This window comes from Exophiala xenobiotica (assembly GCF_000835505.1).
Source record: "Exophiala xenobiotica strain CBS 118157 unplaced genomic scaffold supercont1.7, whole genome shotgun sequence".
NCBI classification, from domain to species: Eukaryota; Fungi; Ascomycota; class Eurotiomycetes; order Chaetothyriales; family Herpotrichiellaceae; genus Exophiala; species Exophiala xenobiotica.
Genome location: NW_013562488.1, coordinates 639,373 through 662,097, shown reverse-complemented (window position 1 = coordinate 662,097; position 22,725 = coordinate 639,373). Strand labels below are relative to the sequence as shown.

The 22,725-nt window shown below is 52.2% G+C and overlaps 10 protein-coding genes across 10 annotated transcripts; 5 read left to right on the top strand and 5 right to left on the bottom strand.

Moving 5' to 3' along the window:
• Positions 1–613: 613 nt before the first annotated feature.
• PV05_10951 (uncharacterized protein) lies at positions 614–2,042 on the top strand (the record flags this gene model as incomplete). The annotated part of the gene is made up of 1 exon (XM_013454386.1): positions 614–2,042. The coding sequence occupies one exon, from the start codon at positions 614–616 to the stop codon at positions 1,961–1,963; it is 1,350 nt and encodes a 449-aa protein (XP_013309840.1). The 3' UTR covers positions 1,964–2,042.
• Positions 2,043–2,340: 298 nt separating this feature from the next.
• PV05_10950 (uncharacterized protein) lies at positions 2,341–4,237 on the bottom strand (the record flags this gene model as incomplete). Its single annotated transcript, XM_013454385.1, has 6 exons — positions 2,341–2,505; positions 2,593–2,784; positions 2,854–3,142; positions 3,193–3,335; positions 3,394–3,582; positions 3,641–4,237. The coding sequence occupies 6 exons, from the start codon at positions 4,235–4,237 to the stop codon at positions 2,341–2,343; spliced, it is 1,575 nt and encodes a 524-aa protein (XP_013309839.1).
• A 382-nt stretch (positions 4,238–4,619) lies between these two features.
• PV05_10949 (uncharacterized protein) lies at positions 4,620–6,881 on the bottom strand (the record flags this gene model as incomplete). The annotated part of the gene is made up of 4 exons (XM_013454384.1): positions 4,620–5,044; positions 5,093–5,289; positions 5,339–6,697; positions 6,814–6,881. The coding sequence occupies 4 exons, from the start codon at positions 6,879–6,881 to the stop codon at positions 4,620–4,622; spliced, it is 2,049 nt and encodes a 682-aa protein (XP_013309838.1).
• A 707-nt stretch (positions 6,882–7,588) lies between these two features.
• On the bottom strand, positions 7,589–9,551 carry PV05_10948 (uncharacterized protein; the record flags this gene model as incomplete). The annotated part of the gene is made up of 5 exons (XM_013454383.1): positions 7,589–7,742; positions 7,878–8,645; positions 8,801–8,853; positions 8,913–9,302; positions 9,372–9,551. The coding sequence occupies 5 exons, from the start codon at positions 9,549–9,551 to the stop codon at positions 7,589–7,591; spliced, it is 1,545 nt and encodes a 514-aa protein (XP_013309837.1).
• A 393-nt stretch (positions 9,552–9,944) lies between these two features.
• On the top strand, positions 9,945–11,099 carry PV05_10947 (uncharacterized protein; the record flags this gene model as incomplete). The annotated part of the gene is made up of 3 exons (XM_013454382.1): positions 9,945–10,063; positions 10,134–10,351; positions 10,438–11,099. 3 exons carry the CDS (start codon positions 9,945–9,947, stop codon positions 11,097–11,099), a joined length of 999 nt encoding a protein of 332 aa, XP_013309836.1.
• Positions 11,100–11,470: 371 nt separating this feature from the next.
• Positions 11,471–13,424, bottom strand: PV05_10946 (uncharacterized protein; the record flags this gene model as incomplete). Its single annotated transcript, XM_013454381.1, has 3 exons — positions 11,471–12,395; positions 12,457–13,240; positions 13,307–13,424. 3 exons carry the CDS (start codon positions 13,422–13,424, stop codon positions 11,471–11,473), a joined length of 1,827 nt encoding a protein of 608 aa, XP_013309835.1.
• A 756-nt stretch (positions 13,425–14,180) lies between these two features.
• On the bottom strand, positions 14,181–16,244 carry PV05_10945 (uncharacterized protein; the record flags this gene model as incomplete). The annotated part of the gene is made up of 2 exons (XM_013454380.1): positions 14,181–16,045; positions 16,121–16,244. 2 exons carry the CDS (start codon positions 16,242–16,244, stop codon positions 14,181–14,183), a joined length of 1,989 nt encoding a protein of 662 aa, XP_013309834.1.
• A 399-nt stretch (positions 16,245–16,643) lies between these two features.
• Positions 16,644–18,008, top strand: PV05_10944 (uncharacterized protein; the record flags this gene model as incomplete). Its single annotated transcript, XM_013454379.1, has 2 exons — positions 16,644–17,845; positions 17,897–18,008. 2 exons carry the CDS (start codon positions 16,644–16,646, stop codon positions 18,006–18,008), a joined length of 1,314 nt encoding a protein of 437 aa, XP_013309833.1.
• Positions 18,009–18,540: 532 nt separating this feature from the next.
• On the top strand, positions 18,541–20,167 carry PV05_10943 (uncharacterized protein). The gene is made up of 3 exons (XM_013454378.1): positions 18,541–18,839; positions 18,903–19,181; positions 19,248–20,167. Exons 1-3 carry the CDS (start codon positions 18,660–18,662, stop codon positions 19,842–19,844), a joined length of 1,056 nt encoding a protein of 351 aa, XP_013309832.1. The 5' UTR covers positions 18,541–18,659; the 3' UTR covers positions 19,845–20,167.
• Positions 20,168–20,551: 384 nt separating this feature from the next.
• PV05_10942 (uncharacterized protein) lies at positions 20,552–22,495 on the top strand (the record flags this gene model as incomplete). The annotated part of the gene is made up of 3 exons (XM_013454377.1): positions 20,552–20,564; positions 20,615–21,252; positions 21,305–22,495. The coding sequence occupies 3 exons, from the start codon at positions 20,552–20,554 to the stop codon at positions 22,493–22,495; spliced, it is 1,842 nt and encodes a 613-aa protein (XP_013309831.1).
• Positions 22,496–22,725: the final 230 nt, after the last annotated feature.

Here is a 22,725-nt window from a genome sequence, read left to right as displayed (position 1 = left end):
TGGCTTTTCAAATTGTGCATCCGTAGGAACGGACAGAGTAGTAACCATTCCGACAGCCCAGACTTGTCGCCAGTACTTTATACTTATCAACACAAGTCCTTGCGGGGAGATGATTCCCCATACTACCTACCAAGGTAAGCTACTCCGTAACGGTACCCCGAACTTGCCGACAACTGATCCCGTCCAGTGACCAGCCTCTCTCGGATATCCCGAGCGAGAGCAACCTCGACCCTGTCAACGCATACTACTGTATGAACCACCTACCACCTTATCAGGGTCAATGTGGAGGTCCAAGTCCAATGAATGAAAGCATCGCCCACATTCTCGGCCACATACGATTCCGATCTGAGTTGACTATCCTCTACTCGTACCGTCCCACCTATGGGAATATCCTTCTCCTTCTCCTTCTCCTTCTCCTTCTCCATTTCACAGTAAGTGAAGATACTACAGTACATAACCTCCATCGCCCTTGAAACGGAGGCCTCCGACTTCATTCCTGCTGTATATCAAACCGCCCTCAAATACCCCTCAAACCCTTCAGTAGACATACTTATCTCACTCAGCAATTCACCAACACCTCAAAGAAGCCTACTATAAGTCCAATAATACAAAAATGGACCACCTCCCCTCCTTCGGCAAGGCCATCTCCCAAGTCATGCTCCCAACCTTCAAAGCCTACGCGCCCCTCCTATCCCAACACGCCGGCTCCATCAAATCCACACGGCGCGAAACATTCTCCTACGGTCCTCACCCTCGTCAACAACTCGACGTCTACACACCTTCATCTTCACCTCCAGCATCATCACCTTCTGGAGAGGGCGGTGGCGGCGGCGGAAGGTCAATCACCACCGCCAACCCCAACTCGGTCTTCATATTCCTGTACGGCGGCGGCTTCGTCAACGGCGCCAAAATCCTACCGAATTACCCGAAAGAAGGACAGGAAAGTCTTGTCTACGCCAATCTAGGCCACTTCTTCGCCGAGAATCTGGCTCTGAAGACCGTCATTGTTGATTACAGACTGATATCGCACGGCGCCAAATTCCCTTCTGGCGGTCACGATCTCGAGCTCGCGATCGACTGGGTCGTCGACAACTTGGACCTCAACCACGACCGCAACCACAACCACAACCACAACCACAATAGTAACTCCCCCCGTGAACAACACGAGCACGCACCGCTTGACCTGTACGTCATGGGCAACTCGGCCGGCGGCGTGCATCTAGCCACCTACCTCCTCGCGCCGGATTTTGCCGAGAGTCGACGGCGCCTTCTGAAACCCTCGCTCACACCCGCACCAGCACCCACCCTGGGGACCTCGTCCAGGTCCAACACCGGCTCCAGCTCCGGCACCAGAGCGGCCGACGGCAAACCGAATACTAGTACCAACGCCAGCCTGAAAGGCGTGATATTTCTCTCCGTCCCCTTCCATTTCGACCGCGCCCTCCCCGAACGCAAAAACACGCTGGCAACGTACTATGGCGACCACGACGACGCTGTATCGACCCGATCGCCGCTCGGCCTTCTCCGGGCCGCGAAAAGATCGAAGTCCCCGGTGGGTGATGGCTCTGGCTCTAGCTCTACCTCTGGCTCCGGCTCTGGCTCCGGCTCCGGCTCAGCCATTATCGACGACGTCAACGACCTTGCCGCAAACATATCAGTCCTAGTATTGAAAGGGTCGCTGGACCCCGAGGACGAGATCTTGGGCCCCATCACGGATTTCGTCGACGAGTGGCAGGGGCACGCGCAAGAGCAAGAAAACACGGAGGGCAAGGACGTGGAAGCCGGACTCGGACGGAATACCACTGCTACTACCACTAGTTCAAAATTGCAATTGGAATGCCTACCGGGCCAGCATAATCATATCAGCCCCGTATTGAGCCTGGGCACGAGAATACCGGCCGAAGAGGCCTGGGGACGGCGCGTGGTGGATTTTGTGGCTACGACTTCGACTTCACGCTCGTAACTTGAATGGACCATGGTATGATACGAGATACAGATACAAAGACAAATACGAGGACCATTGGACTAAGACTACGAAATTGGGATACCAGCTAGGTAACTACTTGGCAACTAGACTCCCGAATCTAAAACGGGTTCTGTCTGGCTATCTGCCACAGTCGGATGAGTATGATCGAGTCATTCGTTCGGTAGTGTCAATGACGACCAGTACTAGTAGTAGAAGCAGTGGACGGCATTGAAAATAGCACAAAACCATAGACATTCAACGGTAGTGCTGTTCTGTTCTGTCCCGTGCCTTGGTCCAACATACGTCCTGTGGATACTCCTTACTGGTATGTGAATCGCCAGCAGATGACAAGAAGGCAGGCCACGGAAGATGTATCACGACCGCTCCTTCACTCGAACAAGCAATGGAGTCTCCATCCTCGCGAAGAAAAACGATTTCGACCTTGGAATCTCACTCCGTTTCTCGTCCCCGTCGCCACCCCGTCCTTCAACCAACTCGACATCAAAGTACAAGAGCAATGTCCCCACTAGCTTGATCAACTACCCGTAAACAAACAAACACAATGTCAGTATCAAAAACTACCAGTCGAAAACCAGGGGGGAACAGGAAATAAAAGGGAAACCCACCTCCATCATGGCAACATTCTTTCCAATGCATTGCCGAGATCCGTGCCCAAAGGGTATCCAGTAGCGCTGCATCTCTTCAGGAGTGATACCGCCAGACCCTTCGATCCATCGGCTAGGGTTGAATACCGCTGCGTCTGGTCCGAAGCTCTGCGGTTCCAGATGGACTGGCAAGGCCGACATTCCCACAATGGTCTGCGAAGAGACTTATTAGAATCGTGTGGTGTCCGCTGTTGTGAATTTGCAAAACCAATAAGCACTTACCTTGGCCGGGAAAAAGGTGCCTGCCACGACTCTTCCACCCTCCGGGACGTAGCGTGGAAGGTTGATTGTTGCCGGTGGTGTTAAGCGCAAGCTCTCTTTGATAACAGCCTGAAGGTATGGCAGTCTGCCCAAGTCGGCGTACGTTGGCGGGAGTTCATCTGTCCCATAACGACGTCGAGGGAAGGCTTCACGGATTTCCGCCGTGAGCACCTCGTAGGCTTCGGGATGGCCCAGGATATGGTAGAATGTATAACTGAGAGCGGATGAGGTGGAATCGCTTCCTGCTACGCTGTTGATGTGTGTTAGTAACCTGGTTGGTTCAGGTAGCAAGCAACATACATGCTTGAAAAAGCCTCCGTCCGTAGATCAATCGCATCCAACATTTGTCCAGTGACCGGATCCTTGGCCTCGATCAATCTACCAAGAAGGTCTTTGCGGTCACTGACCTTCTCCTGTCGCCGCTCAACGCGAGACCGGGTAAGCTGGAGTTTGGTGTTAGTACATTTCATCACTTCCTCGGTGTGTATGAATGTTCCTTACCTCCTTAAGCCGCTCGCGACCGGCTTGTAGGTTTTGAAGCCAAGGGATAGGCAGAGATGTCCATTTGGTGTAAGGAATCAAGGACGGCACCATGCCAATGGTCGACCCAAACTCCATCTGCTTTTCTATGAGAGCAATATGTTCATCTTCCACCCCACTCTCGAGCATGCCAAAGCCTTCGCTGAATGCCTGCTCCGGAATCAGCATGAATAATTCACACGTCACTTCGTTCCATAAACAAACTCACCAGCTCCCCAATCACGTCAAATGCAAAGAAGTGGCACCATTTGCCCAGATTGACTTTTGCATTTGTCTTTGCGAACTCGGAGAACTTGTGCATGAATATCTGGAGCCGCTCTTGTACGAAACTTTCCATGGCCTGAAGAGCATTCATGGAATATCCGTGGGATACGATGCGTTTTCGCTGAGCGTGCAAATGCGGGTCTCGTTGTCCGAAAATTGTCGGCCTGAAAGCGGTAAAAGCGTCATAATAGTCCGTCTTCAAATAGTCTCTAGCCTGAACGGTGTTGTAGATTTCCCGGATCGCGGATCTGTCAGAGACGATGACCTCAGTTGGGGCAATGCGAACAATTGGTCCATAACGATGGTGGAGTGTCAACATCGTCTCATGGAAATCACCCCTTTTAAATAAGATCAGCTTCCAGATTGGCGTCAGAGAAGCCCAGAATGGTCCCGGAACCCTGGCCAAAGGTGAGAAGAATCGTTGACACACGACATAGATGAGGCCAAAAGTGAGAATGCCCGTGATGCACAAAGCCAATGCCGGAGGCAGAGCAGCGCATACGGTTCTCAGAGGACCCGTGTTTACAACTTCTCTGAACATCATGATGTCTCAGTAAGCCGCTTAAATCCGCTTGAAAGCCTTTGTAACTTTTCACCTTTATATCGATGAGCCATAAGGCTCAACCGCAGCCAAAGGGAGGCAGCCGCGGCATGAGCCGTCCTCCAGAGCACAGGCATGGGGAGAAGCAGCCACGCAGAGACCCGGGGTCAACCCCTCACGAGATCCGGCCAGTTGCCGGCTCACCTCGGGTCTGGCGTTGGTCCCTATGGGTAACAATACGCCAGCCAATTCGAAAGGCCTCATGGAGTCGTCCAATACGTGACATAAGTCCTCGTACTTCGACCCACTACTCTCGACCACGGACCTTTCAACACGATGCTCTCAATTTCGTGACTGCAGCAGCAAGGACACGAGAGCAGTGTCATGTCTCAAAACCTGACCAGTCCTGCCCGAGCCAGTCTCGAGGGAGACCGGTGCCATAGAGCAAGTCGTCGAAGTCCAGGAAGTCAAGATTGAGGCCGCTTTCGAGCTCATTCTGGCCTCGATCAAGCCACAAATCTCCCTCAGGAAGCGCTGGGAGCGAGGGATCAGCACCGATTCCATCCTGAATGGGGATAATATTGTCTCGCGGCGCAGTATGGGTTGAATATTGGTCGTTTGGTCGTTTCCGGATACGCTGCAGCAGATCGACGTATCGAGCAGCTAAATTACTCTTGCTGCTTGCTGCTCTCAAAAAAGCCATGCCCATTTCCAGAGTGTCGTCTTGATAGGTGTCGCCGAGCAATTCTAGTCTCGTTCTATCCATTGCCTGGAGCGCAAGCAGAACACCCATTGCAGTGAAGACATCTGACATTGTCAGCTCAGCATTTTTAGCAACCTCATACAATCACCTACAGTGGAGGTTGTACCACAAAGAGTTCAGTAACCGACGACTGTATTCCCTGTGTATGGTTTTGATGGTGTCCCGAGCAGCGGCAATGCAGCAGCGACTGGATGCCACCGCAACAGCCTGGTGGAATTCATCTTCAATACGTTGCCGACAGAAAATCAAAAATGCATGTCGATGCAAGAGCAAGCGGATGTTGAGATACCTAGAAGTAGAGTCAGCTCTGTAGGATGGAGGAATCGGGATACCCTTGCCTGATGTAAATGACGTTGCGTTGTCGCCGAAAATCAGGCCCATCAGGAAGGTCCGGCTCATACTTCAGATGGGCTGGCAGGTTGTCCCACCATGAAAGAAGTTCGTCATCCAGGACGACCAGTTGTCCAAGGCTGCGCAAAGGCTTCACATTTGGAGCGCTTGAGGGGCAACCGTTATAAAGATTGTTGAGGATGTTCTCGATCACCCTTTGTTGCTTGATCGTCTGGATGAAAAACACAATCAACGATGGTCGTCCCTCGGGTTGTCGTGGCTGTGTCGAACTTTCGGTAATGTACTGGTCGTCAACCTCCAGTGGTAGATCAACCTTGTAGAGATGAGCTCCTTGTGTAGAGATGGGGCGACCAAATTTCATGCTCAGAGTTCGGTCGATGATATAGCAGCCCCACCAGACTCTTTTCCTCATCTCCTGTTCCACCACAGAGTGCACCGACTCGGGAGGGTTCATGTGAAAGCCAAGGCTCACTGAAGTGCGAATCATCAAACCAACGAGGCTCCAACATTCGTTCAGCTCCATTGTCCCCTGCAGGTAGTGTGACATTAGCAGAAGGGCTTGGATCAGTTCCAAACTTCCTTCGCGGAAAACGTGGGCATATACAATCTTTCTCGTCCGGTTGAGAAACTCTGATGCGACCGCTGGACTGCCCTCTTGCGGAAGCGAATGGCAGAACTCGCAACCATGGGCAAAAACAATGTTCAGTAACCCCATCCACCTAGGCTCAGGCTCGACATGCTCGTTGGAAGCCTGCGCCCACATCTGATCGTATCTCGACCTAAAGCTTGGCTCGTGCACGAAAGGGTAGAGGCGATGCACATGGAGAAAGTATGCGTCTATCAAGCTGTCTGCAAGCTGCTTGGGTGGCAAAATCGAAAAATCTCGTCTTTCTGGTGGAGAGTGTCCCAAGGCACTCAAGGTGGCCTCACTTCCACCAGTGGACAAGCGGCGTCTTGCAGGATCTTGCGGGGTATGGTCTGCGCCTCTGGCGCCCATCTTGAGAACGAAGTTGAAGGTTGATGATTCTCCGAAATAGCCAGCAGGGTGTTCGACAGAGTCTGCGGCCGTAGATAATGGCGGGGTGTCACTTATGTCAGGGTGGCCAACAACCTCGTCAATGCCTTCCATTGCAGAGTTCTCACAGGGAGCGTGCTCGCGGCGAGCAGGAATGGGTCCAGATGAGTTCCGAGAAAAGACGCGTCTTGACTCCGAGTGACTGGTCAATGGTTTGTGCGCTTGGTGTGTCGCTTCATCTTGGTGCCCAATGTTGGTTTCCGGGTTGGCCTGCTGTTTGTTGCTTGCGACGGCATCATCTTCTAGTTTTGAGTCTATGAGAGCTTGTAACCTGGCAAGAGGGATCAGCAAAGTAACAAGAAAAGTATGATTCAAGACCAGTGCCAGGTGCAAATCAAAGAAAGGCCAGTCACAACTCACTCACTCGTCAACCGTAAGATTCCCTACCAAAGAGCCCGCGTAATCACAATCAAGCCCGCGGCTCCGACATGGGCCGCATTGAGGCCTTCCACCATCACAGCGATTTTTGCGCCGTTTACAATGCGTGCACGCATTGCCCGCCGTCAGCCTCTTTTTGATGATCGAAGAAGGACTCGGACTCGGCATCGTATCTTGGATTAGAGCGGTTCCGCCATCATAAGGCGCAGACGACACAAGTCTGACGAAAGGCGGAGGCAATGGGATGAAAGTGAAGGAGGAAAGAAATGGATGAAATAGATGTAGTGGATGAAGTGGATGGGATCGTGGATGTGGTCAAGTTGAAGTCTGCAAATTCCCACAACGCCAAGAGCTTGGGGATGATGATGATGATGATGGGGAAGCTGCAAAACAACGACAACACCACCACCACCACCACCACCACCACCACACGGCCTCAATACTAGTATGTCATCACAGGTGCAATACGTAGTACGTTGTCAACTCCTAGGAACTAGTAGTAGTAAGGCTAGCTGATGTCTGGGGGGTTGGGCACTAATAAGGACTACCAAGATCTCAAGTGCTTGCTATAGGCTGGGTTGGGCTGGGCTTCTGCTCTGCGAATCAAGGCAGGGGTGTGTTGGTACAAACGCAGTCGTTGAGTATGTGATATAACGGTCTATCTCATGTGGAATATTTCTCAACGAAGTCGCTACGCATTCCCTTGAAATCCGTCGCAGCGGCTCAGAGATTGGAAGAACATGTCCCAACACGATCCGATAGTACACAGTACATGTTCGACATGTCATATATCCTTGTGAAACTGCGGCTGTCCCAATCTTGCCCTCCACTGCTGGCCCTTGAATATCAGAACCACCGGACCAACAGAGGTCAGCGCCATGATGAGTGCGAGCGTTATCCAGGCCCACTGGATCGAAATCTCGTTGGCAAAGGGTAACCTGCAAGCAACACAACAACTTCGTTAGCACACGCCATACTCTCTCAAATGTACTATAGTACCTCACGGTACATATTCCAGGGGAAACGCAGGGGAAACGCAGAGCAAACGCAGAGCAAACGCGAGTAATACGTACGCGTAAAATCCCAAGGGAAACGCAAAGATCTGGCGGCCAAAGTTGTACAGGCTGCTGATTTCTCCTGACTGGGGCTTGTAGCAGTCACTGCAATAAGCGTAGCTGACGGTTGTCACAAGCTGCAGGCCGAAACTCGAAATTGCCATGCCCATGACCGGTCCTATCCAGTGAGTCTTGTGCTGGAGGCAGACGCCGTAGATGATGATGCCGGCCGGACACAGCAAGATGCTGCCGAGCGCTGCCGGAAGACGTGCCTCGGGCTTGCGCTCACCGTCGTGGCGTTTCGCGTATCTGTACATGAACCAGTCCGACAATGGTCCCGAAAGGAATTCGCCCAACGCTGAGCCGATCAACAAGGGAAGCCCTAGCATAAGACCAATGGCGCCGGACTTGAAGTGGTAGGTCTTCGTAAACAGGATGGCCACAGTGACAGCCGGCAGGATGCTTGCAAAGGCGAACGTAACAGTATAGCAGATAAACGTGAGGGTGACCGACGGGTATTGGAGCATCTCGAACGGCCGTGCCATGTCTCGCAAGCGGAATCGCCGGTCAAGCAAGGCATTCCGCCGGAAGCTGAAAAGCATCTCGAAATAAGTCCGTTCTTGGTGTTGGGCAAGATGTCTCTCGGCGCGAGAGAACAATGACTCTGGAAGGGCAAATATCATGAAGACGAAAATGGTCGCGTTGACAATGGCCGGAAGAAAGTAGCACCACCGCACGCTTGCTGCCTGTGCAAGATAGCCGCCGATGCTGTACAGAGTCAGAAAGCTGATCATTTGGGACTGGTCGCAGAGCACAAGGCTCGTGCTCGAACGGCACAGTCTTTGAGAGAGGGAAAGTACTTACACAGGGGCCCTGCAAAGCATCAGAAAGCTGCACACACAAGATAGTAGGGGATAGAGAAGATTGTTTTCTCGACTTACACATGCGCACCGTTGGTCAAAAAAACGGTGTATATCCCCATCTTGGTTCCTCTCTGTTCTCAATTGTCAGCGTGCTGGACGCACAGTGTGAAGTTCTCTATATTGTCCGTACCTCGTGGAGAAAGAACATATCATTCACACTTGCCGCTCCCAGCGCCATCGCTGCACCGACTCCAAGTCCACTAAACACACGGCCGACGATCAACGTGCCCCATGACTTTGAGACTCCTGATCCGACGGTTGCGACGATTCCAATGAGCGTCGAAAGTAGGTAGACAGGGCGCCTCCCATAGATGTTTGCCAATGGGGTCCAAAACAGCGGCGCAACGCCCACTACGATGATGACGGTTGTGGTCTGATAGGGCGCGTGGCTGACGGGGATGTGGTACAATTTTGCCAAAGGCACCAAGGCCGGATTGACCACGGCAGAGTTGAAAGGGCCGAGGAAAGCCAGGAAGGATGTTTGGAGCAGGACAAGCCACTTCAGCCAGGCCGGCCAATTCTGGTATAGCAAAAATAGTCAGCACTGTGATGACTGGGTAAATGGTCTTTTCGCATAGATGATTCTTACCAAAGGGTCGTCTCGATAACCAGTTGGTTGTGGAACAAGAGCAAATCCGTGGCTGTCACGGTAGACTGGAGCCTCCTTCTCAGGATGCTGTTCGACGTCCTTCGCTGCTGCAGAGGCGCCGGGGAATGCCTCGACGTGGTCGGCGTCGCGACCTTTTCCGTCCTCAGGTAGGAAAGCCATGTTGAACAACGCAATGGGGAGTAGTAGTTTCGACCTTGTATCCAGGCATCGTCCAAACGTCCTGTGAAGTAATAATAAATATGGCTTCTTGGACAGTATCTCCGTCGCAATGAGCCGCGGCTCAGCCCGTTTCTTTCTCCGGGATTATCTTCGATCTCTGATCATGGTGGATGGTGGTGAAGCGGGGTTGAGTGTCTGATTCGCCAGCCTCGCCATGTTCCCCAGCTAGCCCTGGCACGCAATGACCAGCTCTTGTCGGCTCCGAGCCGTAGGGGCTTTACCTGGTCCTGAGGCACGGTACCCAGGCCTTGGCCGTTCTCCTCGAAGTCAAGTCAACAACACTCCTCGCTAGCCCTCATATCGAACTCGTCGCCAAGGTCAAGAAAGGTCAAGATGGTCCTCAAGTTGTCCTTTGCTTGTTGGGACTATGACCGTATGAAAGCCATTGAAGATGGCAGGGTGCGCGCCGATGGTATTGAGATCACATTCCTCAACTATCGGGTGGAAGAAACGTCAGTCAACTTACCTACCTTGGTCACCAGTGTCGAGAAAGAAGCGTGGGAGCTGACAGTTCTGGAACAGCTTCTTTCGCCAGCTCCGCTTCCAGGAGTTTGATCTATCCGAGTTGTCGCTGTCCTCATACGTTCTCACCTTGAACCAAGAGCGTCCTCCCTTTATTGCGCTGCCTGTATTCCCTTCTCGCTTCTTCCGCCATCAATCAATGTACATCAATAGTAACGCGGGAATTTCCAAGCCAGAGGACCTCCGAGGCAAGCGTATCGGAATCCCGGAGTACCAAAGTAAGCATGAGGTCGAAGCCTGAGCCTGACGAGAACCCCTTAAGAATATTCTGACTTGTCGGCTTCTAACATGCATGACCTCACAGTGACGGCCGCTGTCTGGCAACGTGGGCTCTTGTCGGAAGAGTTCCATGTCCCATTGTCAAGCGTACATTTCTTCACCGGAGCGATCGAGCACTCTGAAAAGCTACGTGTCAGCAAGGTCCCCCACGACATACCGGCCGATATCAAGATAACGTCGATATCTCTGGGGAAGAACTTATCTCAAATGCTCGCGGATGGCGAGATCGATGCCATCTTCAGCGCCACCAAACCCTCGTCGTTCGGCACTTCAGCAAACGTCACCCGTCTCTTCCCCGACTTCAAACGTGTCGAGGCCGAATACTACGCCCGCACAGGAATTTTCCCAATCATGCATGTCGTGGCTTTGAGACGTAGCGTGTACGAGGCAAACCCGTGGATCGCGAAGAATCTGACAAAGGCCTTTGCAAAGGCATTGGACATGGCGTATGAGCCGCTGAAGGAGCGAGCCGCTCTGCGATATATGTTGCCCTGGCTGGAGGATCATGTTGATGAAACCAGAAGCCTGATGGGTGGCAATGAGAAGTGGTGGCAGGACGGATTCGAAGCAAACAAACACGTTCTAGAGAAGTTCTTAGAGTACTCTTTTGACCAAGGTCTGGCGGCGAGGAGATACAAGGCAGAGGAACTTTTTGCGCCAAGTACGTTAGAAGATTTCGTGGTGTAGGAGGATTGGAGCCACGGAAAAGGCCATAGAGCAGGCATCTTCTGTCGTCGAATTGTTTCCTATTTTCTCTGACCGTAGGGAGACTGATCACAAGATGCCGACGCCTGCGAGTAATGAGCGTGGTGTTTTCTACGTGCTCAACGAGTGTGATGATGTACAGAAATTCCCGGAAAGCAGACCTCCACACCCCAATCATCACATGAGTTGTCCAAATACCACTTTGAGTCGAACCATATGCAATTCTTTTTCCTAGCTGTGGCCGCCCATAGACTGATACAGCCCCCAACCCCCCAAACATCTGTTGCTGCAGCCCGGTAAGGCCATCGAGCACTTGTGCCACCAGCTCGTCTCGCAGCTTGCTCACTCCATACTCACACCATGTCTTTCTCGCCCAAGCGAGCGTTCACATCCGAGAAAGTGATACGCTGCTGAGCGTTATCTTTGCGGTAGTACTGGGCTGAACCATCATCGTACCCATTCCCATACACATTCTGCTGCGGCCAGCCCACAGCTCCATGCTGTACCATTGGACCAGAGATATCGATCGGCCCAGCACGGCTAAACCGATTGTTGACGACGATACTGCGTCTCTTTGGATCACTTGAGCGGCGGGCGTTCTTAGGTAAAGGCTCATGCGTGCTGAGGACATCGACCTCAACAGGGCCTTCCTGGTCGTCCTGGATCGGCGGGACGCCGCGCCACTTGAGAAACGCGTTGAGCGCCGGAATGGAGAGGCCGTGGACGACGATGCTGAACAAGACGAGCCAGTAGACCACAGGAATCATGACACGAGTAAGCAAATTCTCTTCGACTGTCAACGCCTCGCCAGACTCGGGAAATAAATGCCGTGTGTGTTCGACGTAAAAGACAGCGCCGATGCCGATGGGACCAAAATAGCCCATGAACAGTGCTTCCTTCCAGTCTTTGCAGCAACCCGGGAACAGCTTGTATGTGGCGAAGATGGCTGGTATACGGCGGAAGATAAGGACCAAAATTCCCAGGCCGATGAGTCGAGGATATGTGAGGCCCGTTCCATTGGGATCGTTGAAGTCGGACCATGGGATGATTGTACCAATGTACATAAATCCGCCGAAATTCAGCAGGACGTCGACGCACGAGTTTACTTCATCATGTCGGGCGGTAGTTTCAGCAAGGTATTGGCCGTCCCAGTTCATAGCATTGCCGGCAACGAAGCAGGCTAGGAGGTCATCAGTGCCCAGAGCTCCACATGTGCCGACAATGAACAGCCCTAATGCTGTCGGCCAGAGCAAGTAGGATTCGGTGTCGATCCAATTCCTGGTAGCAGGCGGGTTAGCACCATTTCGACGGAAATGGAAATCAGCGTGGGCCGACTCACTTGCGGAGAGCAATTCTCGTCAGGTACATGCTCCCAAACCCACAGACAGCACCATAGGCCACGGACATCAAGACGATGTAAAGCCAAGTCTCGACGCCCCATTCAGCAAGAGCTTTACCAACACCTCCACCCAGACGGCCGACTTCCTCGCCGCCTTCCTCTCGAGCTACCAACATCGACACGCCACGCACTAGCAGATGTACTGCAGCTTCCGTCGCATTGGTGGCACTTCCATCGGCGCGTTCAACTCCTTCTTTCGCCAACAACGCAGCCGAGTGATCTGCCATCTCCTTTTCTAAGCCTGGATACTCTGCATGTCGAATGAGGTAGACGGCCAACATGAGGAAGGGGAAGCCGAATCCGTCATTTGCACCCGCTTCTGAAGAGATGAGTTCTCGCAAGGGTCGACGGACATATTTGTCGGCGAAGGGGCCCTTGGCAACAGCTTGGGAAAGGATAGGGTCGGTGCAAGTGACACAGGACCCGATGACAAGGGCAGCCAGCAAGGTTATCTTAGGCACCGTGGCGAGCATACAGGCTGTCGTGCATAGCCACATGATGGTCATTACCGGTAGGAGACAAATGAGCATCTCTTTCCATCTGTACAACTGGTACTTCGCGGGCAGCTGAAATCCAGCAATGACAAGCTGCACGCCAATCACGATGCGAGCGACTCCGAGGGTGATTGCGTTCTGCTGGCCCTGTGCTGCAGAGCCCCATCGCTCAGCATCAAGGAATTTGGCTGCGATTGGGCCCAAGAGTATCCCGAACACGACGGCCGGCACTTTCGATGATCAGTCAGCAAATCGACCAAGCCTGAGGAGAGGGCAGGGGAGAGAGGTGTCCTCACGTGCTTCGCCGAGATACCAGACTTGCTTGATCTTGACGGACTGGAAGCCATAGCTGATGATAAAGAAGCCTAGGATGGCAATGACGATGTTGAGCTCGCTCACATCAAGGGAAGGCATGTTGAAATGATGCGAGCGCAGCTCATACCAAAGTGCCGAGGGATTGAAAGAATGTGCGTAACGATCAGGACATCGGTGATTTGTGAGCGTTGAGCAATGCCAGGAGAGAGAGTGTGTCAAATCAAGACGCAAACACCGAAAGACAAACGTAAAAGGAACCGAAAATCGAAAGTAAAGCCCGCCAGCGGGAAAAGCGTCTATGCTTGAGTCTATGGTTGAGTCTGAATGAGAGGAAAGAGATTGAGTGTCCTCAGGAGCCAGGTCCGCTATGGCGATGAAGGATTGATATGTCGAAAACAAGCACCAGCGCGGCGCATCGATCGACACTCACTTGTGCCAATGGAGTCCAGATCAACCACTGCCAGCCGACATGTATGTTCTCCCTCTGAAACGGCCAGGAAACCTGATCGACAGGGCGTGGGTATGTTTGTGATGGCCAACAGCCAGAACTGGTTGCCCATGTTTGTAGTCCACCGACGCAGCCAAGAATGACATTGATTTCAGCATTTGTTGGCACTGAGCTTGAGACACTCCTTGACTGGCTCCGATTTGCCGACTGTCCCCATGCCAAGGTGTGAGGGAAAGGGGGCAAGCGACCTAGTGGCGATCCGCTCCAATGGTAGCGTCGAGATCAGACGCTGCCCAGCCTTGCCCAGCCCTGTCCCATTCTCGGCAAGGCTTCGCCGTTGATTCGTGTCTCGAGACGCGTCAGTTAGGCACACTTGGCTTCTGAGTATTTCAAACAGAGTTGAGCCCTTAGATGTCCCAGAATGAGGAAGTGCTTTCATCCCATGGGAAGAGCTGCGACATAAAGTCGAGGTTGACATCGCCGAAAGAGTCCAAGAACAAATCAGGAGCAGGAGACTCACTTGCCTCGGTTGCAGCGTTCGCGCTCCGGCCGTTCAAGATCCGGCTGCCATGCTCGCCGTTTCCTAGTTGTTGAGGTGGCTCCTGATCGGCATCCTCCTCCCGGCGCTGCATATGAGCGGAAGCCTGTTGCAAGATTGCGGAAGCCTTCTTGGCAACAACATGTTCGTCCATGGCATTGAGTATCTCAATACTCATGCTGATCAGTCCCAGTAATTCGCTTCTTTCGGTCTCACTAGCCAATTTGTTCAAATAGCCAACGATAATGGTCGCTGCGTAGAGTGTGTAATTTAGGTTATACCACCATGTACGAAAGTAAGTGGCGGAACAGTACATGTGATGCATGAACCTGATGGTGCTCCTGGCGGCCGACACACATTTGGAAACGGGCTGGTCTAGTTCGGCTGCCCATTCTGTGCTTGAGCGCTGAGTACGCGCGGCGTACAAGAGGAACGGCCTGAAGAGCACCATCTTGACGTTGAAATAGCGAAACTGCAGTGTGTGTCTTTGCTTCTTGGCCCAGTTGGCGTCAGTCATTGTGCCCAATGAGTCCGACAGATCATGAAGTTGAGGACGTATCAAGTCGGGCAACGAATTTACCCATTGCTCCATCCCCCCCTCGATTTCATCAGCATGCTTGATCCTCTGCGATATGGGTCTTGCTGGAAGAAAGACGAAGCTGGAGACCTCCCTGACAATCCTGGCGAACTCCACCATAGGCGTTATGATTCCTGTTCCGGTGTCGTCGATGGGTGGCATGGCTCGGTTGTGATACAGATCTGGCCCCAATGAATCTGGTCGACCGAGAGCGAAGCTCATCTCGACTTCTAGGGAATAGAGTCCCCACCAAGTCTTAGAGATCGACAAACCTTCTGTGGGTGGTGATGATACTGAGTCATGGACAGCCTGAGACTGTCGGTTATGTCCGGCTGACAGGCTTGTCCGCACAGCGATACCAAGATACATGTAAGCCAAGTGGGGATTCAACTCGTTCTGGCAAACCTTTGCCATGATAATGCTCGCCTGGACAGTCTCTATGTCGGTCTGAAATGGAGAACCTCCCATAGTAAGCGAGGCTTGCTCAAACATTTTCCTGGACCATCCGAATCGACCCAGTCCATCCAGCAAGGCTGCATCCCACTCCCGTGTCAAGGCGCCCAGTGCCATTACCGCGAAATACAGTGCCACAAAACTTTGGGGTTGCTTTGCTGATCGTTCAAACCACAGATCCTCGCATCGTGAGAGGAACTCTGCGCGATCAATGATCGGATGAATGTAATGGAGGTTTTGAAAGTATGCATCAAGGAAGAATTGAGACTGTCGAAAATAGTATCTGTGCTGACGAAGGGATTGGTTCCCAGCATCTGCAATTGTCTGAGGAAGGAAACTGTCGTTGTGAAATGCGGACACCAGTGACTGCTGCCTACCGTCTGTTAGACCGTCGAACTCATCTGGCACACGCCGTTGTAGCGCCGCCAAGAATGCGAGGGACGATGTTGGTCCATGGAACTCCCTGTTCAGGGTGTGAGGGTTGATTTCACTCAACTCACCCACTTGATTGCTGGAGGGACCGTCGTTGTCATCGTTGCAGGGATTTGGACAGGGGTCGACTCGGACGGTTACACGGCCATCTTTCGCAAATCGGCCCAGGCGACCTGTACTTTGCTTGGGCGCCGCAAGCCGACTTTGGGATACCGAGTTGATCCGCTCACGCAAGGAGGCCGCGTTCTCATAGACGCAGGGCTTATTTGACTCTGCAAGCAAGCGAAGTTAGAAAGTGAAGCCCGATACCTTGTGAGTTGACGACCTGGTAAGAGCCAGGTTCTTACTCTTGCATTTGCCGCATGGCTCCAGCTCATCACATCGATATTTCTTCTCCCTGCAAAAGACACATGCTCGTGCCGCTCTAGGCCTTTTTCGTCGGGTTGCTTCAAGAGTCTCTGATCCCGACATGGTGCAGCTTGAAGTTCGGATGGAAGAGCGTACGTAAACGCATCACCTGTGTGCTTGAGGCGTGGTACTCTCTGGCTCCGACAAAGGTGCATGGTCGGAAAAGCCGACCTGTCAAAAGCGCAAAGCTGCAATGTCGTAGCAGAAGTTGAATCGAAGGGCGGCACGTCAACCCCAGATCGTGTGGACCGTGAAAAGAAATGAGGGGCTCTCGGCAAATGCGAACGGGAGCGCACGGCCAACTTTCCGAGCCGAATCTTCTCGGAAAAGCCAATGGTCTGTCAACAGGCGTGTAAGCATCTAACCCATGCTTTTAAGTTGCAGTTTGCGAGCGTTCCAAAGAAAGCAGTATAACTGTCGTTTCGTGAGAAGAGTCTGTAAATTGCCGACCAAGCAATCAAGATGGTTGCAGAAACACATCAATTAGACATCATAATTGTGGGCGCCGGTTTGGCAGGACTCGCTGCATCGATATCATGTGCACTCGCCAACCACAAAGTCATTGTGTTCGAAGCGGCGAAAGAGCTAGCGGAAATCGGGGCAGGCCTGCAAATAACGCCAAACGCGTCAAGACTGTTTCGAGAATGGGGTTTGGAATCCGCGACCCAGGCTGTGGCTGCAGAGCCTACGGTGTTGGCTGTTCACAGATATAGTGATGGGAAAATACTGGCGGAAGAACCAGACTTCAACAAGAAGATTCGACAAAAATATGGCGCTCCTTTCATCGACATGCATCGTGTCGATTTGCAGAAAATATTGTACAGCAGAGCAGTATCATTGGGTGTGAAGGTGGAGCTCAACACCAAGATTTCCAGGGTAGACAGCACACCGTCGGGAGCAGAAGTTGTCTTTGACTCTGGTCGAAGACACAGAGGGGATCTAGTGGTTGGAGCCGATGGTCTCTGGTCGAAGTGCCGGGAAAGTATGCTGGGTGAGACAGACCAGCCGTTGCCAACTGGGGATTTGGCGTACAGGATCGTCCTAGAGCTCAACGAGATAAGTGACCCAGAGTTGAGGCAGTGGATCGCGAATCCACAGGTACATTTCTGGATTGGACCACACTCTCACGCAGTTGCCTATTCAATTCGCTCGGGAACAATGTACAATATCGTCCTCCTCTGCCCAGATGACCTGCCTGACGGACTGGCAAGGTCGAAGGGGTCCGTCGAAGAAATGAGAAAGCTGTTTTCAGGATGGGATCCTATACTCACACGGTTTCTCGACCAGGTCGATCAGGTGGACAAATGGAAATTGATGCACCGCGAAGAAGTGGAATCTTGGACGAACCCTGCGAAGAACTTCGTACTTATTGGCGATTCTTGTCATCCAATGCTCCCATACCTTGCTCAAGGCGCAAATTCGAGTTTGGAAGACGGAGCTGTTCTTGGCCGATTGTTGTCGTACGTCACATCGAGGGAGCAAATATCTTGGGCAGTAACACTGTATGAAAGTCTGCGGAAGTCGCGCAGTGAGCAGATCGTTCGAGAGACATTCAACCAGAGGGATGCTTTCCACATGCCCGACGGCGAGGCACAAGAGCAGAGGGATTTGCTATTTGCCTCGCAACTTGGCAAAGAAATATCTTGCAAATTTCCAAGTCGATGGTGAGCGAAGCCATTCCTTCGTTGATGACGGAAGACCTGACCGACCCATAGGACTTGTCCGGAAATCCAGCCTTTTCTGTATGGGTATGATGCCTACGAACAAGCGGACGAGGCTGCGAATTCACGCCCTTTTACCCATTTCAGCGCGGACGAGGGGCTGTGAATGTAACATCATCGGCTTAACGTGGTGAACGAATCGTCACATCATTTCTCGGCCTGGGATGGCTTGATGCCGCTTCCAGGGATGACATTCTGGCGTCGAGTGTCTCACGAACGGATTGTTTGATTGAGGTCAATTCCAGACCTATAGGAGACGATTGTTTCGTGAAGAAGATTCGAGAGAGTCTGGAAAAGTACGGATGACGCCCTCGACGCGTTCGAGATGGGCACGTGTTCACGTGATGCGGTCTATGCCAATTATGAAATAGCGCGTTTTCGCTCCAGCTCTAATCACGTGAGCTCGCTTTGACCTTCCTTATCATCGAAGCCCTCGGCCTGCATCTTCTAATTCCATCCATTTCTGCCACAATACACCACAGCTCGAGAGCAAAAAGACTCCTAGTGGACTCAATGATTGTTGTCTTACTGCTTCCCAACTCCACTTGGAACGAACGGTTGCCGTGCATCATCATGGGAGCAAATTTTCATGATGGAAGCAACCCCCGTGGCGAAAACCTATATTATCCGGCATGAACCACAGTTTCTCTGCCACTCGCGGCTAAATTCTAGTGTTGCATATCCGGTGGCCCATCCAAGCAAAGCATTGACGTCGACGCCGGTCTAGACATATATAAAGCCTATTTCATCACCTCTGATGTCTTCTCGTGCTGCTCAAATCTTGCATCACCTCACCTCCCAACCACAATCACATCCAGCAAACACCACAACCATGTCTGTTGAAAACGTGACCCTGGCCTCTGGCCACAAGATGCCATTGGTCGGATTTGGATTGTGGAAAGTCCCCGCCGACAAGGCTGCCGATATTGTCTACAATGTATGATCATAGTCCTGCTCGAAAAATCTGATCCTCAATTTTCACAATTAACACGGACTACAGGCCATCAAGCAAGGCTACCGACTCTTTGACGGTGCTTATGACTACCAGAACGAGAAAGAGGCCGGCCAAGGAATCAAGCGAGCCATCGATGAAGGCCTCGTCAAGCGTGAAGATATTTTCGTCACCACCAAACTGTGGAACAACTACCACAAGCGCGAGCACGCCTTGCAAATGGCGAAGGCCCAAAACGAGGCCTGGGGATTGGGTTACATCGACTTGTACCTGATTCACTTCCCCATCGCGCTTCCTTACATCGAGCCGGAAAAACTTCGGTATCCCGTAAGATGCAGCTCCAGCTCCTTAGATATCTTCCTTTAGAAATACTCTGGACTAACCGTACTTTAGGGATGGTGGATGGACGCCGAGCAAAAGACCATCGAGACCGCCAAGGTGCCCATTCACGAGACATGGCAAGCTCTCGAGGAGGTTGTTGACAGCGGTATCGCCAAGTCAATCGGCATTTCCAACGCCCAAGCCCAAACAATCTACGACATTATGACATACGCCCGCCACCCCATCTCCGCGCTTCAGATCGAGCACCACCCATACCTCGTCCAGCCAAGCTTGATCGACCTCGCACAGGAGAATAAGATCGTCGTCACGGCGTACTCGTCCTTCGGCCCCCAGAGCTTCCTGGAACTCCCGCCCGCCTTCCGAGCACGCCCACAGCAAGTGCCACTCCTGTTCGAGGTCGAGCCCGTCAAGAAGGCCGCACAACGCACCGGCAAGACCCCAGCCCAAGTCCTGCTCCGGTGGTCCACGCAGCGACACATCGCCGTCATCCCCAAGTCAAACAACGTCGACCGCCTGCAGCAGAACCTCGAAGTCACGAACTTCGACCTGACAGACGAGGAGATCAAGGCCATCAGCGCGCTTGACAAGGGTCTGCGCTTCAACGACCCCGGCTTCTATCTGCATAAGCCGCTTCGCATTTTCGCATAAAGCTTTTGCCATGTGGTAGCACAACGTGCGTGGAAGTTTTGTCCGACCGAACATTATGAACGCGGATATGCAGAAAAGCTACGTAGTACAAAAATGTGAATGATTTACAGAAGCATGAAGTCTTGCCAAACGTGATGCCTATGCAGAATTGTTCCGAAGATGGCGGTGGTGCCCAATAGGGTGGTGCCGAATAAGCGAAGGAGCAAGGCTGTTTTGCTGCGAGGCTGTACCCCTTTTGTCTCTCTCGTTCTCCTAGAAGACAGCCGAGTACTAGTATACTGTATCCCGTGGGCAAACAATGGAATGGTTTAGTGCCAGAGCACACGCTGATCACCATCGGCCATGCTCGTTCTGTACCCAGGTATGTTTGCTTTGGTCTATGCAGTTCGGCCGATCAAGAAAGACGCTTGTGGTTAGCTTACATTCCAGGCTTCTTCCACTTTTTTAACCATGTTGCCACTATCAAAATGCATCCAGCATCCATTTTCTTTGTGCCATTTGGGACATGAAAACTCCGTTTTCGACGACATGTCTTTGTATCTCGAGCCTCCATCATATCCCGGTACGGAGCGACCGGACTTCTTTGTGCCTTGTGCTTTGGAACAGCTACTTGAGCGACTCGAGGCCATGTTTCCCACCATGGCCGCCACTACATCTCCTACGCAAGCCATTGCAGGCGAATTCGTAAGACCCAGTAGCCCTTCAACATGGCGCCAAAGCGTAAGTGACCAGATTTCGTCCTGCGAAGAACATTCCTAACATTGCTCCAGGAGCAAGACACGAGAGACCAGCACCTGTGCGGGTGCCTGGAACAGCAGGGACCACACACGACTCTTCTTCGAGCAGTTGGACCGGCAGCGATCCACGCTCATTCTCTGATCCATCATCCGACAATACTAGTATTCAGTCCTTTGGGCAAGTGCGCTGCTGGGAGAAGACCCCTGAAGTGCCATACAGGGTGGATCCCGCCACTGTCTGGGGGCGCGAACACGAGATTCCTATCAAGCGTGCTCGCAACGACTCGCCAGTGTACAAGACTACTAGTCAATCATCGTATATGAGAACACCATTGTCGGATCTATATTCCCCTCCTTTTTATTGGAATCTGCCCCAGTCCAACGTCCAGCTGACCTTCGGCGTCGAACTGGAGCACGTCTTCGCATACTCAATGGTACCAAGAGAAGGGTATGAATTCATGTTCAATGAAGACGAAGATAATCTTCTGAATAAGTATTGGAATGAGACGCATAACGGAGTCTGGGCCGAACGCGTCGATGAGGGTTCAGCGAACAGAGAACGAATCCATGCAGCTTCCAAAGACGTCCACCAGCGCATCCTCAAACACAAGGGTCTTGGTTGCAGTCAACAGCACAAGCCCACAGATTGCTCTGGCTGGACACTTACCGATGTATGTTCTGCTGACCATGTTTGTGCAGACACCGCCACTGACTCGTATCTAGGACGGGTCCGTTGGCACAGAATCCGACACGAAAAAGTGGCCAAGCTTGCTTCCAGGAAAAATCAAGGAGAACGAGGAAATAGAGTGGACAATGAGCTCTCACGAACTGGTATCTCGAGTCCTGGATGTTCCCCTCGTATATTCTTTATTCCCTGGATTCAAGTTGGGCGCAGGCTTGCAGGAGATCGAGAAGTACATCACTGCCACGGTCGGACAGCCGTCGGATCCCTGGGGAGCTTTCACCAATCCCACATGTGGTCTACACGTGCATGTAGCACACAAGCCTGAAAAGGGTGACGACGTGGGCTTACCACTGCCAATACTGCAACATCTCTGTTACATCATCGTCCAATTCGAGGGTATCATCTCAAGTCTGCATCCGGTGGGAAGACGGAGCACAACAAAGAGCAGTGACGAGAGCGGACGTTACATCAAGACAAATCTGGAGGGCTTCCACAGTTCACCTCATATCTGCCAACGCATCCCGAACACAGAGTCGGCCGAGAAAAAGATTTTTACCAAAGACATGACAGCTGCTAGATTGGCAGAACTCATGTCAGTAACTTATAGCTCCTGGCCCTTTGATTCTCACCACGCCGAGAGATTCAAATTCGTCAATTTCCAGAGGCTCACCTTCGACTGGGGTATACCTCACACCGTCGAATTCCGTCAACATGCTGGTTCACTCGATTTCGACACGATTGCGCATTGGATACATTTCATAGTCAGCCTGGTCAGAGCGGCAGAACGCCAGGCACATCGGAGCCAGCCAGCGACACCCGGCAGCCCCAAGACACCCAACTCGTTAGCCAAGCAGTTGGAGATAAACTTGAGATTGCCTTTCCCTCGCAGACAGGGAAACAAATACAAGATTCGTTGCGCCAGACTCGCAGACGAGCTCGATCGACTATTCGGTCTCCTCGACTTCGACAGAGAGACCCGGAGGTATTGGCATAACCGCTTTGTCGAGTTTAACCCCAACGAAGTCGTGTCTCTCGATCCCACCGATTATGGAGTCAATAGAGGCTCCATGTACTCTCAGGAAGAGTGTCCAGGTTGTCAGGCGGAAACCCGTTACAACCAAGATTCGACACAGTATGGAATGAATGAATGGGGCGAATCGCCAGCTCCTCACAAAAAATGGCCGAAAAGCAATCTTTTCAACCACGACAAAGACAACTCATTTTGGTGACGCTTATATGATTAAATTTGATAGGTCAATGGATAACTGCTCAAAGTTATATTGCTTTTCTCCCAGGCGGAGGCAAGAACTGAACGGCCATGACCAGGGACCGAGGCCGTGTATCATCACAAGGACTTGTTGAATGAGACCTTAGACTGCCATCCTTCCGCCTGTAGCCACCAGGGACCTCACAGGGGCTGTAAGGCGTGCTCTTGTCCTTTTTCGGAGACCTAGCCCCA